Below are 16,576 nucleotides of genomic sequence, written 5' to 3'. Positions count from 1 at the left end.
TTTTTACAGTGTAATATGGTATTTTACTTGTGATGAGTGCCAAAACTCATGGGAATGTAAATGTTTAAGTTAAAATCATTAATTTAGTGGTTTTGTAGCTGTATTTTATTATTTAATGTTTAGATATTGACTGGTGTGAATGCATCTGCAACTAATATAGCAATTAAGATCTGTCTCAGTTCCTCTCCAAAGGTTTTGCTGCAACAAAGCTGATATATTACCATAGTAAAGATTTTTAAAAAGGCAAGAAACTGAGTTTGGGGTTCATGCAGTTATATATGAGAGAAATATCACTACAAAGGTTGTACTGTGCTGTACTGTATGGGTTTCTGTGCTATATAGAAGAGTATAGTAGGTATATTTTGAAGTAAGAGCTCAAGGCTAAAGGAAATCCTGCTCCCAGTTTTTACTATAATTTCCAACAGTGTCACCTTTAAATGTGGTGTTCAGTCTTAACTGATTTAGACAAAGCTCTGCTTCATCTAAGGTTTTACAAAGAGACGGCAAGTCCACTGCAAATTAGTAACCCAGGATTAATCCAATCCCCAAGTCTAAGTCGCTGTCACTGAATTTATCCTGTAAAAAGCTCATTAGAGTCCGAATTGGTTATCTGAATTAAAGCTCAGTGTGCTATCACATTAATATTGATATCTACCAAAATAATTCAGATGCATTTGGGATACACAGCAGCGCGGATTACAAGTGAAGTTTTGGTAATTAACACTTACGACTCTGTCTGGGACAAAGCCGAATTCTGTGTGGTTGATCCCGTTTGTGCTCACTGATTAATTTGGGGGGAACTGTAAGAGAAGAAACAAACACGCCTGAAGAGGGAAACAGAAGTCCAACGTGCATTTCCTCCAGACATACTGTACGCTTTGATTTCGGCCCCCCGAAACACAATAGGAGGGAAGGCTGCCTCCTCTGAGCAACTCACCAAACAGGAAGACGCGTATTCACTGGATTGGAGAAAATACATTCCACAAGATATCACAGCAGGGTATAACAATGTGAGAGAGATCGAGAGAGACTGGGTTTTTTTCTCTTCAAAACACCGGCTTTTAATTACAAATCATAGACATGAATTCAAAAAATAGTGTATATTCAGAAAAATGGGTTTCATGTTGTTACCAGGGAACAAATTCATTCATATTCAAAGGCAGAAACATCAGAGGCTGTCGATACAGTCACCTTTTAATTGGGGCTTTCCGCAGCTAGAAAACATTTGTCAGCTGCCATCTGTCTGTCTGGTCTGTCCACCCCCCCAACCCACCCACCCACCCACCCACCCACACACACACACACACACACACACACACACACACACACACACACACCTCTTACGCTACTCTTATCAGACTCAAACACCTCTTACTGACTAACTTACACCCTTCTCACACACACACAGACGTAGTCCTGCTGGCTGTGGTGCAGATACTGATCAGTCAAGACAGATCTCAAGAGCACAGTTTCTAATATGTCACACCTCCACCTCAAGAGTTTATTAATAAAAAACAGTAATGAGAGAGGGAAATTGCATGATCATAATCAACCTAATAGTTTCCCATGACTTGAGGACATGATTTCAGACTTCATAGCTCAGTACTTTTGCAGAAAGTCCACAGGAGAAGACGAACTGATGAGTATATCAGTCTTAATAAAAGTACATTCCCCTTATTTTTAAATGAGTCTCTCTTATGTTTCCTTATGTAGCTCAGTTTCAGTGCCTGCTGAAAAAAAAAAAAGTCTGGGGTTTTGGTGCTGTCAGACACCAAAACCATAAGTCTTCAGTCAATAGTCCAGAGTGAAAAGCAAAGGTTACACCCCGAAACTGGCTGCTGCTGAACCATAAACAAGCACTCAGTACTGGAAACTTTTGATTCACCTACATTGTTCTGCAGTGTTCATTTTGACCCCAGCGTGCCTCTGGGTGTTAATCCATAGTCACACCTTTGTGGGTAGAGACTGAATCTCTGTCTTCTGCAAGGACAGGGAGCTGGCCGGGCTCGCATGCAGGAACTTCTTCAGATTAAGTAGGCACAAGCACTGGGATCTGAAGCGCAGGTCAAAGAAGGCGTAAAGGAAGGGGTTGAGGCAGCTGTTGACATAAGCGAGGCAGGTGGCGTAGGGATGAGCCAGCAGGAGGAAACGCAGGAAATCACAAGTGGCGGGAAACAAGTCCAGGTAGGAGAGTGCGTCAGCGCTCTTCAGGATGTGGAAGGGCATCCAGCAGGCAGCAAACACCACTACCAGTGTGGTGATGATCTTCAGCAGGCGTCTCTTGCGCTGGTCTTCTTTGCGCAGGGTGTTGAAGTGGCGGTTGATCGTGCAGCCGATGAAGCCGTAGCACACCATCATTGCCATGAAAGGTAGAAGAAAGCCCAGAGCGGAGGAGGAGATGCTGAGGCCGGCAATCCACAGGTTCTCCTGTTTCTGTGTCACCAAACTGAAGTCCATGGCACAGGATGTGCGGTTGGTTTCTGCATCGTACTTGGTGGTGCGGAAGACGAGAGTCGGAGCGGCCAGTATAACAGACAACAGCCAGATGGCTATCAGGGAGCCTTGCATCTGAGCCCGGCTGCGCAGCTGGTTGCTGGATAAGGAGTGGACGATGGCTAGGTAGCGATCAAAGCTCATGCAGGTGAGGCAGAAGACGCTGGCGTACATGTTGAGCAGCACCACGTAGCTGCTTATCTTGCACAGAGCCACTCCGAAGGGCCAGTGGTAACCCATGGCTGTGTAAACAGCCCAGAGAGGTAGCGAGACTACAAAGGTGAGGTCGGCCAGGGCCAGATTTCCGATGTAGACGTCGGCAGCTCGCCGTTTGCCTTGTGATCTCCACACGGTGAAGATGACCACTCCATTTCCAGAGAGGCCGAGGATGAAAATGAGCATGTAGAGTACTGGGATGACAGAGTACGATGGCGTCCACTCTGAGTAGTCACACATTGAGGAGTTGTCTGGCTCCTCGTAGTCCTCGTAGTACTCGTAGCCCACAGTTGTCTCCATATTCACCCTTTCCTCTTTTCTTATCCTTATGTTAAAAAAAATTTGAGAGCGGGGTGAAAAAAAAAAAAGACTTGGTTCACAGCAGCTGACAGCACTCTCAAGTCTGTTGCTGTATGTGAATTCTGCTTCCATTTATATACCCCCACCCAACTTGCACCCTCCCACTGCCCTCCTCCTCTGCATACACCCCCTTCTTTCCACTGACTGCCACACTAGATAATGCACTGTGAAGTAACTTCATTAAAGCCTGTCAAAGTTTTAATATATTTACAAGCAATTTCTGACTTTTATGCACAAAATATTTGCAACATGAACAAAATTCTGGAGGCAAACGTAAACTGTACAGACTCTCAGAGAAGTTGCAAACAAAACCACCAGAAAACTACAAATTTGACTCCCCCTGTAGTTTAAAAGTGCAAAAAATGTCTTAGAAAATTCTATACAGGAATTAAAAATGAAGTAACTATGAGCAACGAAAAACAAAGACAAACAAAAAAACTTGTAACATTAGCTGTTTGTGTTTTTTGTGCGTCTTTTTTTTCTAAAAAAAAAAACCCATTTAATTTCCCATATTTAGTTTGTAAAAACTAAAAAAATAATCCTAAAATCTAACTTACAAATATAACAGATACAGATTATTGATGAAAGTTCATTAAAGAAACAGACATGTTTGGACAGCAGCTCAGAGTTACGCCTGGGCACAGCAAGTTCCTTAAAGTGGCCAATTTTCATATCAATAGAGTCGTTCTGGTAGTGGACGATCCTGATTACCCGAAACCCGAATAAGAAAATGAAGGTTTTTTTACCTGGATTTTTTTGTTTTGTTTTGTTTTTATCTTGCCAGTACATGTTCAGACATGTGGAGCCACAAATTGGTTTTGGTCTGTTGAATTAAAGGACACAAAAACCATTAAAACAGGCAAAGATTTCCATTACAAATATTAGCTTTGAAGACAAACTAAAGATACATGCTGCAATTTGTTTGAGATGAATTTTTATTTTGTTGGAGATCTATATTTATATATGAAAAACATAAACACAATGGTAATAATAATCATCTATTTTAAAAATAAATGCTAAAAAGTGCCTCTGTAAGCAGCAAAACTTACAACCAGTGTGACACAAAAGACACAGTAGCCACCGTAGGTGTTACAGGTGCTGCTAATGACATTAATCAAAGTCCTGTTAGGTGCAGAGCTTTAATCAACACCATTAGTAACACCTGGGTTTACCTACAGTTTCATGTCTGAACGTCTTCCAATCCTAAATTTTAGAAACTTGGATATATATTTTTATAGGGTGACCACATCCCAATGTGGGACAAACAGTGTTTGTGTGGGACAAAGTGGGACACGTTTATATGGGGAAGCAGTCAAATGACATTTTTAAATGAAACTTTTTGCCAACTTTACATTAAGAACGATAAAAAAGCTCTCATTTGAAAGTCTTTATATATATTCACAGTATTCTCTGTGATTTCATGGTTACTTCAGCTGCTGCTCTGTCTTTGGGTTTCAGTAGAAATGCAGCCAGAAAATTGCTGCATATGTGAGTGCCTATGTTGCAGATTTATGCAAGAAAACAAACTTCCAAAGAGCTTTGCGCGAACAGAGAGATGTAACAAGCTGACCACATTTCTAACCACTGAAAGGGAAACAAAGGGGGGGGGGGGGCTCTAAAAGCAAATTAAAGCCTTCATCTCTTCTTTGCTGTTTTGTTGGTCCAGGTGGAACATCTCAGTCTTCAGCCGGCTCCGTCTCTCAGCACAGTGGCAGCAGTGGCGCCAGGGCACAGACCTTTAGACACAACTACTGTATCACTCAACAATCTTCCTCCACTGATCCCTTCCTCCACCACTCCACCATGTTTCTCCTGTCCCCTCCTTAGTCATCCCCCTCTCCCTCTGATTATGAAGATGAGGATATATTCCCATCTCCTGTCCTTTCACCAACATCATTTACTGTCACAGAGCTGCTTGTTGTTGCCAATTATTGTGATGTGTTGTTAGCCTGCGGTACTCGGTAATCACATTGATGTGACTGCATTTGTGTTGCCTCCACATTGTGAGCCTTGATTGTCCATCCAGCTCTGAGTTCATTGGGCAGAACAGGAAAACAGCAAAGCAAAGTGAATCAAAGCAAGCTTCCTTCTCGTACTCTGGTGGGACTGAAGTCTGTTTTTAGCTGTGTGTTGACAGAAATGTGAACATATAGTTGAATAAAACACCAGACCTTGATAATCAGCCTGCCACCCACTCACTTTTCCCAAAAATAAAACCCTTGTTATGTTTTGTAGAGGAGTTTTGGGAAGAAGAAAATTAACAAAAAGTCTCCTTTAAAACAAATCAAGACAGAATCTGTGAATCTTGTGTGATGCATTTCTTGAGACCACAAAATAAGTATTTTTTCCTTCTATTTTTATTCTTGAAGGCTGGAAACTGAGCTGGTAACTCCTTGCAGACCATCGACTGCTTCACTTAATCAGACCAGAGCCTGTTTCCACAATGTTCAGCTCTTGTTTTTCCTCTTTAATTGGCCACCTGTGTGTGTCATACTGTTTGTTGTTGTAGTCCACTCTCATGTGTGGCCTAGTGCTGTAAACCACATGCCATGAATGCACAAAGATGCTCCTTGTGTTTTGCCTTTTCTTCAAGCACTTTAAGGCATTTCACTCTTAATCCCAGCCCTTCGCTCAGCTGTCATCCGTCACAAAGACATAAACACACGCTACAGTGGAAGTGTGTCTGCAGGGCTGCAGAACGCCTCTCTGATCTTTTATCGCAGCCTCGTGTGTTTGCGTGTTTATGGACCTCTTTCAGTGATACTTATAGCGCTAGAGGAGCATGAGGTGTGTGTTCTCTCTGTTTAGGTGTGTGTGAGAGCTGGTGGGGGTCTGACAGTTGTTTGATGTGTGTTAAGTTGTCAGACCACATGCACACCAGCACCCCCGCCCTCCCCCACTTTACCAAGGCAACTGTCTCCGCAAAGGTTTTATTTGTGTTCTGACGAACTCTGAGTCAGACTCGTGTGGAAAAGTTATGATGTTGCCGATGGTAAAATAACCCTCGAGGAGATACTGATCAGCACAGGTGATATTAGCAATTCAATTACAGCCTGATATCCACTTTTAATTATGAGAAACTCATTAAAGCTAACACTTGAGTTGCTCCTGGAGAGCGAGACCATTTGGGTATCATTCTGGTCTTTTAAGCAGAGACGCTGGGGTGATTGACACCAAGTTGTTACCAACAGGGTGGAAGTTTATGCATAAATATTTCCGCAGAGACTACTGAGCTTTACAGCTTTACATTTGTTTGGCTGAACCAGCGTTGAGCTCATCTTTTAAGAAGTGATTACCTTGCATAGACTTGTGGCAGCTGGTGCCCAGTTGCCCTGCCAGACTGTGGGTGGGGAAAAAAGTTTTCATCTGTAGCTTTTCTCTTGCAGATGATACAGAGTAAAACGATCATACTCTTTTATTTGGGATGTTTCACTTGAGTTTTGGATAGCTCTACTTTAAGTTATTGTTATATTTTTGTTTTTTGTTTTTTTGTTTTTAAAAAGAGCAGCAGTTAACAGTTAACAGCAGGATGGCACAAAAGCTATGAGTACTGAATACATAGATTTCCTTATTTTCTCTTTGTCCTCCTCACATTTAGCACTGTTTCAGTTGTGTTTCACTTTCACAGCCATAATAAATAAATGACGTATAGTACTTCGAGAACAATTATATTAAATAAAAGGTCACAAAGGATCAGGAAATAGCCATGCCGCAGCAACCGAGCAGTGTAAATACTAATACTGCACTTTCTTGTTTCCTTGCAGCATACGTGCAAGAGGTCAGATAATTTTTTTCTTTGTGCACTTTTGACCTGATGACCCCACTGCACTGCGTGTCATTCAGATATCAAGAAGAACAGCAGCTAAGCTCAACAACAGGTCAACCCACTGCAGACTTGTTAGTGTTTTCTGTTTGTAGGTCATCTGGCCAGGACAGTCTGTTGATAGAAATCTTCCTGCTTTCCAAAGTGTTGCTGTCTTCTGAGCCAAGACAGAAATATTTATCAAATACAAATCCGAGGACAAGACAGGAAAATCCTGAATATTTTTTGTTTTTATAAATAACTCAGGCTTGGACTCCGGATCATTCGTGAAAATAGAATATTTACAGAGAGCGACTCCTCGTCTCTTAAGCTGAGTTGAGTTTTGATAATAAACAAAATGTGATGAGCTAATTCATGATTTATAGAAGCACTGTTGCATGGCAACAGCGGCTTGTTTACAGCCACAGAGCGCTGTATCAGTATGTTTTCATTTCCTGTCTGCTGCAGGATAATGACCTATAAGGAGGTTTGTTTGTTTGGTGATGGTAGGAAACAGATACAGCATATAATAGTGAGAGATGTACAGTAACTCGTACCGCCCTTGTTTACAAAGTCACAGCAGTATGAGATGCGACTGTGTCGTCTTCAGGTCACAGCCTTGGAGAGCAAACCTGCTTTGCTCAGACTATTTATTTATTTATTTATTTATTTATTTATTTATTTATTTAATAGAGTTGACTCTGTTTAGAAGATGTGAACGTGACGTATGTTTATTACTCAGTATTGGTTTGAGTGTTGCAGCCATTTGAAGCTACAGACTGGAGCTGTATTATGCACGCTGCGGGATTTAGCCTGCTCAGGGGTTTGTTACTAATATGGGGGGATGGGTGAGGACATGGGGGACTGGACTCCTTCTGAAAGTTTTTAAGGGATCACGTAGATAGGAATTACAGATTACAACTGCAGTTATTGAATATGCAGTGCTCAAATAGTAACAATACAGGAGTGATGAAAGATGAAGTAACTGATATTAGTTAGCGGCAGGTGCAAGCTGTATGTATACAACAAGTGTACATACAGCTATACTTGTTGTATACAAGGCTGTAGTTCATCTAGGAGGTGCAATGTACAGAAGTTTTCATGCAATCATCATTGGCACAAATGTCAATGGAAATTGTGAATGGTAATTTTACAGTTTATTAATTTCTTGTAATGTTCCTTTTTCCAGGGTAGAATGATTGTATAGCACACATCTGTTCTTAAGTTTGAAAGCCTCACCTTTACTCCTGTAAAGATACCTCTTGTCACTGTGAACAAAAAGTCTTTGTCTCACCAATCTTAAAAATACTTAAAAATTCTTATCAACATCACCCAAGATTATTCATTTTGGCGCTACCATTGTGGTCTCAGTGAATAAAAAAATAGCTAATGGGCTTGCCTTCTGGACATAGGCAATGTTAGACATGTCAGATAATTTAAAGAACCCGTCTTCCACTTGTGTTGGGCGTGCAGAAAAAGAAAAACATAGTGGATTTACTGATAGCAGACTTAGTGGCAACTGAATCTGTAGCTGTGTCATTAACTGGCAGTTATGCGTGTGAATGTTATGTGTTGAGGGAGAGGATGCATGCCGATTTGACGATCCAAACCGTTTGGGAACAATAGCGATAGGACCAGTGGTTCCCTGCAGTAAAACCCACAGTAACACATCCTTCTTCCTGCAGGGATCATCCAGCAGGCAGGAAAACTTTATCGTCTGCATTCCTTTGCCTTCTTTTTCTTCTTCTTCGTCTTCTCGTTGGAAGACCAATGTTGTCTGCAAGAGCACTAGGTAGCCTAACAACTGTGTGAACTATTCCAAATGCACCTCAAGGGTTTAGTAAGTGTTTGAGTCTTTTATCCCTCACATGTAACATGAACATTTTTATAGATTTTTATGGCTGTCCAAACTTCACAGAGTTTTTGAAACACAAGCCTCTGGTTTAGTTTCAAGGTTGAGAAATGGACACACACACACACACACACACACACACACACACACACACACACACACACACACACACACACACACACACACAAAATCCTGCATGTTCATAAAATAACACCCATGACTGCACTGGATGCAATACAATAAGCTATTGTAACCTCAAACCAGAGGTCTTGATGGACATGTGCTTTTGCCATTAGTTCAAAATTATAAAATGAGGTCACTTGCTGCTGTGTGTTAACACGTACATCCCTTGCTCTCTCTCTCTCTCTCTCTCTCTTGAGTGGACACACGTATACACACACAAAGCAAATATTAAGAAAAGAATATAGTCTCTCTTAGTGCCTGTTATTAGTTTATTTTTGACTTTTATTGAGAATTTCAGTATTTGAAGGTCGCTCCCATTAGTTCCCCACCACTGTATCCTATGTGCACAATGCACTTGTGTAGCATGAATTTCTACAGATTACTGTGGCCCCAAAACATTGTGAGAGAAATGATAACCACAGCATTTAGCTGTCTGACACTTTTATACACATAAAATGAAAATGTAAAATCAATGCTCCTTAGCTAACTACTGGTTGATGATGTATCCTCTTCTTACGCTGTGGTCAAATTGTCCACTTGTTCGCTCACTCATCCACTAGTGTTTGCTACATAGTGGGGAACATGTGCAGACAGCTGTTTGTAGATTTCAGACCCTACTTGGACGTACTACAGTTGCATAATTATCCACCTGATATTTCTAATTATTTCTGTTTCTGAAACACTGACAGACGATCTGCACCACATTTGAAGCTACAGAAGCCTGAAGATTATTTTTGAAACTATACATATTGTAAGTGACTTAAATCTCTCCACATTTATATAAAAATAATAACATATATATATGTGCACAGACATTTGTTACACTATATTGAAAATAAAGATGGTAACTGCTTGGGGTTGCTACTTTTTTAGGCGATGTCTTACATATTACTTGTCATTTTAGAAAAGTGTGTTACATAAAGCATTACATTACTTATTAGCTTCCTTTTGTACAGTACTGTGCAAAACTCTTGATGATGTGCTTTTGTGACAGCCTGCGAGTGCAGAAAGTAGTGAACTTAAATTGAAAAAGAAACAAGAAATCCTCTGAAACTGGTTAAGTACAAGGACTGGACTGAAAATGGGTGAAAATGCAACCATTGTCCAACAGAAAACACATCACATAATTAAGAGTATAAATGTTGGGCTACAGTCGCTCATACTGGCCACAATCTCTGCGCCAATGAGGACACATAGAACACCTATTATTTGGTTTCTAAGCATTAACTCAAAGCTGGTTTAAAGTTTTAAAACAACACAAAGAACACTTCACGGAAAATCCTGTAGCCACTGTAGCTACTGTACTACTACAAAAGAAGGTACAAATAGAAATGGAGGGTACAATCCCACAAGTGTGACTGCTGGGTTCTTAGCTTTGTATTAGCATGCTGTTTTTGTAGAAGCTTGTACTGCTGTGTTACTTTCTGGGAGGGTGCTAATTGCATATAAAAACTGTGTACAAGTACAGCTACAACAAGTATACTGCACTGAAGCTGAGCCAGAATACTGCTTTGTGTCTGAAAATAAGATCCATCTATTCATGCAGTCATTTAAAAATATTATAACTGCTTATCCAGTTTAGGGTCACAAACCCAGCTGTAACCCAGGAAACCCAGTAAAACAAGATCCACTATAATAAATCGAATGATATACATTTCTGATAGGAACTTTGATTCTCTGTATCTCTGAGTTATTCTGAAGGCAGGCCTAACTCACTAACCTCAATATTTTTTACACTTCTGCATGTCTTTGTTGATGTAAGGATCCGGCTGATGTTTCTGTTGGTGTTATCAAATGCTGGCAAGTGCTTCTGCTCACCAGTGGCTACGTTATCAGGGTCAGAGCAGACTCTGTCCCTCACACACAGACACATGCACGCCACAACTAACATATCCCAAGGTTTGACCTTCATATAATTAACACAGCTTCATCTTAATTTTTTGAATCACAGCCCTTGGAATTTTTTCTTATTATTGTTCTTTTTGTCCCCCTCACGTGCCTGTAAACAGATTAATGGCCCTAAAACATCAGTAATGCTTAAACACTCGCCTACGGCACTACCCCCCCATCCCCTTCTTTGTGTATCCTCTTCAAGCCCCCGGTTTCCTTGCCGGGGGAAAAGAGGACTAGATGGACAGGAAGAGAGGAGACAGTGGGGATGTGAAAAAACAATGGCAGGAAGTGGCTTTAGATCAATACAGATTAGTGGAAAACATCATCAACGCAGCAGAGCGGAGTCAACAAACATCCCCCGGTGAAGAGATAAACACGCCACACGAACAGTGCCAAAAACTCTTCACATGGGATGGGTCTTGTTATAGGATATTTTACACCATAAATCAGCAGAACATCTCCTACATAATACAAAATTAGCTGCTGAAACTTCACTCATGAGCTACGACATTTTCATTGTCACTGGCTTTTGATTTACAAAAAACAAAACAAAAAAAATGAGTAGTTGTTGCATGTTAGCACCCGTTATAGATTACAAGCAGCGCTGGATGACTTTAGCTAATTATAATAATCATATGTTAAAATTGGAATGGTTTAACCACAGTGAATTAGAGCTGTAGGCATTTTTAAGTTATGATGCATTCCTCTATGTTTTAAATATGCAAATAGATAAAGTATAATCATCCTCTGACAGCTTCAGTTGCAATGAATGTAATAAACATGCTGAGCAGTCCAGCCTGCAGGCTTCCATCAGCTTAAATGTACAGTGGGGCAAAAAAGTATTTAGTCAGCCACCGATTGTGCAAGTTCCCCCACCTAAAATGATGACAGAGGTCAGTAATTTGCACCAGAGGTACACTTCAACTGTGAGAGACAGAATGTGAAAAAAAAAAAAAAAATCCATGAATTCACATGGTGTCATGAATTGCTGTGTGGCAGGCAAGCAGGAGTGGTGGACCCAAAATGCAGAACTCAGACACGGAAGTGAAACTTAAGGCGCAGCTTTATTGCTGGGAAAAACCTCGTACAACTAAACTCACCAAAAGAAAACCAAAAGTCAGAACAGCGGAACCAAGGACTGAAACACTGGAAAGAAACACTAAACTGGAGCAGGAGACCAAACACTAGGCCCATAGAAGCAGAACACACAGCTAGTTGAGGGTACGACGCGACACTGACACAGAGAAACACAGGGCTTAAATACACAGACGGCAGTAATCAAGGGATGAGAGACAGAAGGGGAACACACCTGGGAGAAATCACAGCTGACGAGACAGGGGAAACGTAACTGAGCACACTCACATATGACACAAACCTTCACAATAAAACAGGAAACTCAGACACATGGAACCAGGCAAGACATTGAACTAAACAGACAGATTCACAAACAGATGGGGTGACACCATAGACAGAGACAGACTCAAAGGCAGACCAAATATAACACACAGAACTCAAACAATAATAATCATCATCATCATAAACTAGAAAATGATAACTAAAAGCGCTGGGTCACCGACCCAGGACCATGACACATGGTAGGATTTGTAAAGAATTTATTCGTAAATCAGGGTGGAAAATAAGTATTTGGTCAATAACAAAAATACAACTCAATACTTTGTAACATTGCCAACAAAGGTTATGTTACAAAGTATTGAGTTGTATTTTTGTTATTGACCAAATACTTATTTTCCACCCTGATTTATGAATAAATTCTTTACAAATCCTACCATGTGGATTCATGGATTTTTTTTTCACATTCTGTCTCTCACAGTTGAAGTGTACCTCTGGTGCAAATTACTGACCTCTGTCATCATTTTAAGTGGGGGAACTTGCACAATTGGTGGCTGACTAAATACTTTTTTGCCCCACTGTATATTGTCATACAGTGTTTGATATAGGTAGGTGGGTAGAGCCAAATATCTATGATATCGATACCAACCTTGGTATTGGAAAGACACTAGTGTGGTGGGATAGATATTGATTATTGCAGAAAGTTTACATCACAGTGATTTAGTCGTCATTAAAATGTGTCCAGAATTTGCAAGTTGATGATGATTCATGTCATAAATCATGGCACACTGCTCTCTCCTGCATAAGCTGCCTAAAAGTGTCAGTATAGGTATTGGCAATACTGGCCTTGTATTCACTTGGTATCAGATTGATACAAGTACTGCACGGCGCTAGTGTTTGAGTGACATCCCAAAAAGAAAACGTGCAAATTGAAACACAAAGGCTAATCAGGAGATTGTGACTGCGATGAAACGAAAACAACTTGAAACAGAGTGGGAGGTTCAGCAGGTCAGAGGTCACATGGAGGTTACTAAAACAGAAAACCTGATAGGAGTAGAGGCTGTTTATTGTGTAACCAAGAGCCTAGCCAACTTCAAACATACTGAAATCTGGTGGAAAATTGGCAAATTAACTGTCAATGCTGGTGCACAGAGCTGCAGTAACCAAAGAATATTATCATTTCACTGTATGACGTCTTTTTTTCTGTTAATGTATAAAACTTGACATGACCCAATAAATTTTAATTATATTTAGTCTATAAAGGGCAGCGATTTCTTTGCATCTTCTTGGATCTTTTGTATGAAGAGAATCTGTGGTCCTAGAACCTCAAGGCTTTGCTATCCTGCACTTCATGCTCTGCAGTACAGGCTACAAAGAGAGGAAATCATTCTTTCGGTGATTGCTTGCTTAGTTGTAACTTTTCTATAAAAGAGACTGGGGGGAACCCCGGGCTTAAACCAAACAGGTGTGTGCTATCATTTCCTATTACAAATCACAGAGTGTCAGAAAAAGCTGATGGAGCTGAGATCATCAGAGTTACATTCCCAACTACTGTTATCCTGAGGGAGAGTGATAAAGGGAACACACACACTTCCTGTTCACTGTCCATTCAATGAGCATCTGTCTGCCCCCCTGACACCTTCCACTCCTCTTCCTGTCCCACACGTGCTGCTCTGCTACTTGAAACTTCTCATCAAAGCCCCCCAAATACAGAGGGGTTACCAACTGGAATGTCCACAAGGTCTCAGACAACTAAGATGGATAATTTCCTAAATGCATGTTTCTCCCATAAAAAGTCAGCCTTCCTAAAGGAGTACTGGGTTGGATTAGTTTTACAAGAGCAGCTGTTTTGTCTGGCACTGTCCAGCAATAATTTGGTTTTGCACGCAAATGCAGACTTCAGAAAAATCATATCAGCAAATCATAATGGACCCACAAGAGCAGTGGAAGGCTCTTAATGAGATTGACGCAAGCGTGTGTGAGGAGATGACGTACGGCGAGGTGAAAGCCCCAGAAGAGTTTGCCCTGAGAGATGAAGATAAATAATAATACCACTACCCTGCTGAGGAATTCTACCAGGACCTTGTGGAGTGGGTGGTGCCAGTCATCATGGAGCTGGAGAGGCGAGAGAACATCGAGCGGCAGATAACCAGTATCTGCCTGGATAAGAGTCCAGATGAGATGACCTACCTGCTAAAATGCCCACTATGCACAGTTCTCAGAGATACACTCTTGTTGTATCTTGTCCTCACATGTTCCCTTCAGGGATTTTTATCAACCAGCTGGGCTGTGTTTATTGTCATTGCTATGCTGATGATACTCAGTTGTGTGTGTGTGTGTGTGTGTGTGTGTGTGTGTGTGCGCGCAACTTTGCAAACTGTTGCAGGGATCTCACATATTTCAGTGTAGTGATATCATAACCTCATCCCAAATGTAATCAGGAATAATTAAACAAATAATAATTTGTCTGACTTCAAGAGCACACGAGTCCATTGACTTATGAATCATCGACTTGCAGAAACTACATATTTCCCCCCACATCCTGGTATTTTCACTTTGGTAAACCATCCTTCCAACAGCTTGAACACATCACACTCTGTTTTATCTCATTGGGTATTGACAGCTGTAACACACTTAACTTTTTTTCTTTTTTTTAAGCCAAGATGCGATGTCGTTTCTACAGTTAGTCCAAAGAGTGACTTTCTGTTATCACTTTGGTGCTGGCTTTGGGACACTCGCCTTCTGTGAAATTTAAGATGGGTTCCTGCACATATCAGTAAGCTACTGATCCCCTTATAAGTACAGCAGGCCTCTCAGAAACTCCTGTTGGTGCTCAAAGTTCAAGACTTGACGGTAACAGTTGTGCTTTGAAGGCCACACCAGCAGACTCTGCTGAGTGTTTTAAATCCTGCAAGCTTTCTCTGTTGCAGGAATTTCATTTAAGCAATTGCTCTATCATAGTTAGCCACTGTAAAGCAGGTTTTTTTCAGAACGTTCCACAAATGTTCAGTTTACTTAAGGCTGCATTTCATTTTTGTTTGTTTTTTTAAAGTCACCCCTTCTAATTTGCCCATTGAGCAGGGATGGGGGGTGGCAGGTGGGGATAAAGCTTCAGACCCTCAGTCCTTGTTACCAAAAAGCTTTACAAGAGCTTTAGAGCTCACGAAGGCAGACTATAATCTCCCAGACGCTTCACACATATGGCATCGTGAGATCATCCACCTCACTCTGCTCACCCCCCCATAAACAGCTACAGTGTATAAACAGACATCACATGAGAGATATCTGCTTACATACACATATTGTATGTGCATGCTGTTGATGTGAATCTGCTGAAAGGAAAATGGTTAAATGACTGTGAGTAAATATTGTGGATTTCATCCTTATCCACCTCTGGGATGATTGTTTCACTTTCCCGGATCATCTTTTCTTCTCAGTGTGCGCACACACACCGCTATTAGCCTGCAAAAAGCTTCACCACTGGGAGAAATAGCATTTCCAATTTAGAGCACTTATTTTCTGAAGATGATTTCACTGTTATTAAAAGACTTGTTCAGGTCACTCTACTTTTAAAGCACTCAGGAGTAGGGGTGAAACATTTTAAAAGCTAAACAAAGTATAGTGATGTCCTTTCATGCAACCGAGGCCCAGCAACAGGCGATTACACTGCTAAAGCTCAAAATTCTCATCTGCACTTTACAGAGCGTGGTTATGGGATCACGTCTGGGTCACATCTCCTCCTCTGCAGATTAGCCATAAACACAAAGTCTCCCATTACACCCTCTCTGGTCTACGATCAGGTCTAACCAGTGTCACTGAGCACTAGCAGAGGGAGAAGGTCCACAGGTGGACGGCTGGGGGGCAGGGTGGGGTTAGATTGAGGTGAAGGGTGTCGCTGGATTGGAAATAGGCAGTTCAGCCTGCATTGTTACAGCTAGCGGAGACATACACAAAAATGCTCTAATGACAGGCATCCCCTTGACAAAAACACGCACAAAATCCTTCACATAAATAAAAGAAGCCACTGTGAAGGCTTCCTGTGCAGAATGTGACATGAGGAAGCTGGGCGTGCCAAATTAAATCCTAGTATCGCCTCTAATTCAAGAAGTGTACTATCAAATGACAGAAAATAAGAAAAACTGAGACCATACAACCATCTTTTACTTTTTAATGCAGTTTTGGCTTCTCACCAGTTTAGTAAATTAAAATGTAGCAGGAGAGATTCTTGGCTGTCATGTTCTTGGACTGCAGCTGAATCTTACTGAGGGAATGAGAAGAAGAAAAAGAAGGCCTGTGTGCACGCAGAAGACTCCATTCAGAGACCAAAGGCAAATGGCTGTGTGAGGCACTTTGGATGGTGGTGTGGGAATTCGCCCTATTTGACATGCAAATTCCTCCAAGAGCTGAAAGAGCCGGAGAAACAGGTG

At 41.2% G+C, this 16,576-nt stretch overlaps 1 protein-coding gene across 1 annotated transcript; it reads right to left on the bottom strand.

Annotated features, from left to right (window-relative positions):
* Nucleotides 1–1,041: 1,041 nt before the first annotated feature.
* Nucleotides 1,042–4,158, bottom strand: LOC309709869 (apelin receptor B-like). The gene is made up of 3 exons (XM_082538772.1): nucleotides 4,119–4,158; nucleotides 3,816–3,892; nucleotides 1,042–3,034 (listed from the first exon to the last, which is right to left on the bottom strand). The coding sequence occupies exon 3, from the start codon at nucleotides 3,007–3,009 to the stop codon at nucleotides 1,945–1,947; it is 1,065 nt and encodes a 354-aa protein (XP_082394898.1). The 5' UTR covers nucleotides 3,010–3,034; nucleotides 3,816–3,892; nucleotides 4,119–4,158; the 3' UTR covers nucleotides 1,042–1,944.
* Nucleotides 4,159–16,576: the final 12,418 nt, after the last annotated feature.

The sequence above is a fragment of the Aulonocara stuartgranti genome (genome assembly GCF_965226115.1).
Source record: "Aulonocara stuartgranti genome assembly, chromosome: 7".
Taxonomy (NCBI): Eukaryota; Metazoa; Chordata; class Actinopteri; order Cichliformes; family Cichlidae; genus Aulonocara; species Aulonocara stuartgranti.
Note: the sequence above shows the minus strand (reverse complement) of the source record. Positions and strands in the feature narration are given on the sequence as shown.

Bases quoted from the DNA above. Each gene is read 5' to 3' on its own strand.
- LOC309709869 (XM_082538772.1), bottom strand. From the start codon at position 3,009: ATGGAGACAACTGTGGGCTACGAGTACTACGAGGACTACGAGGAGCCA.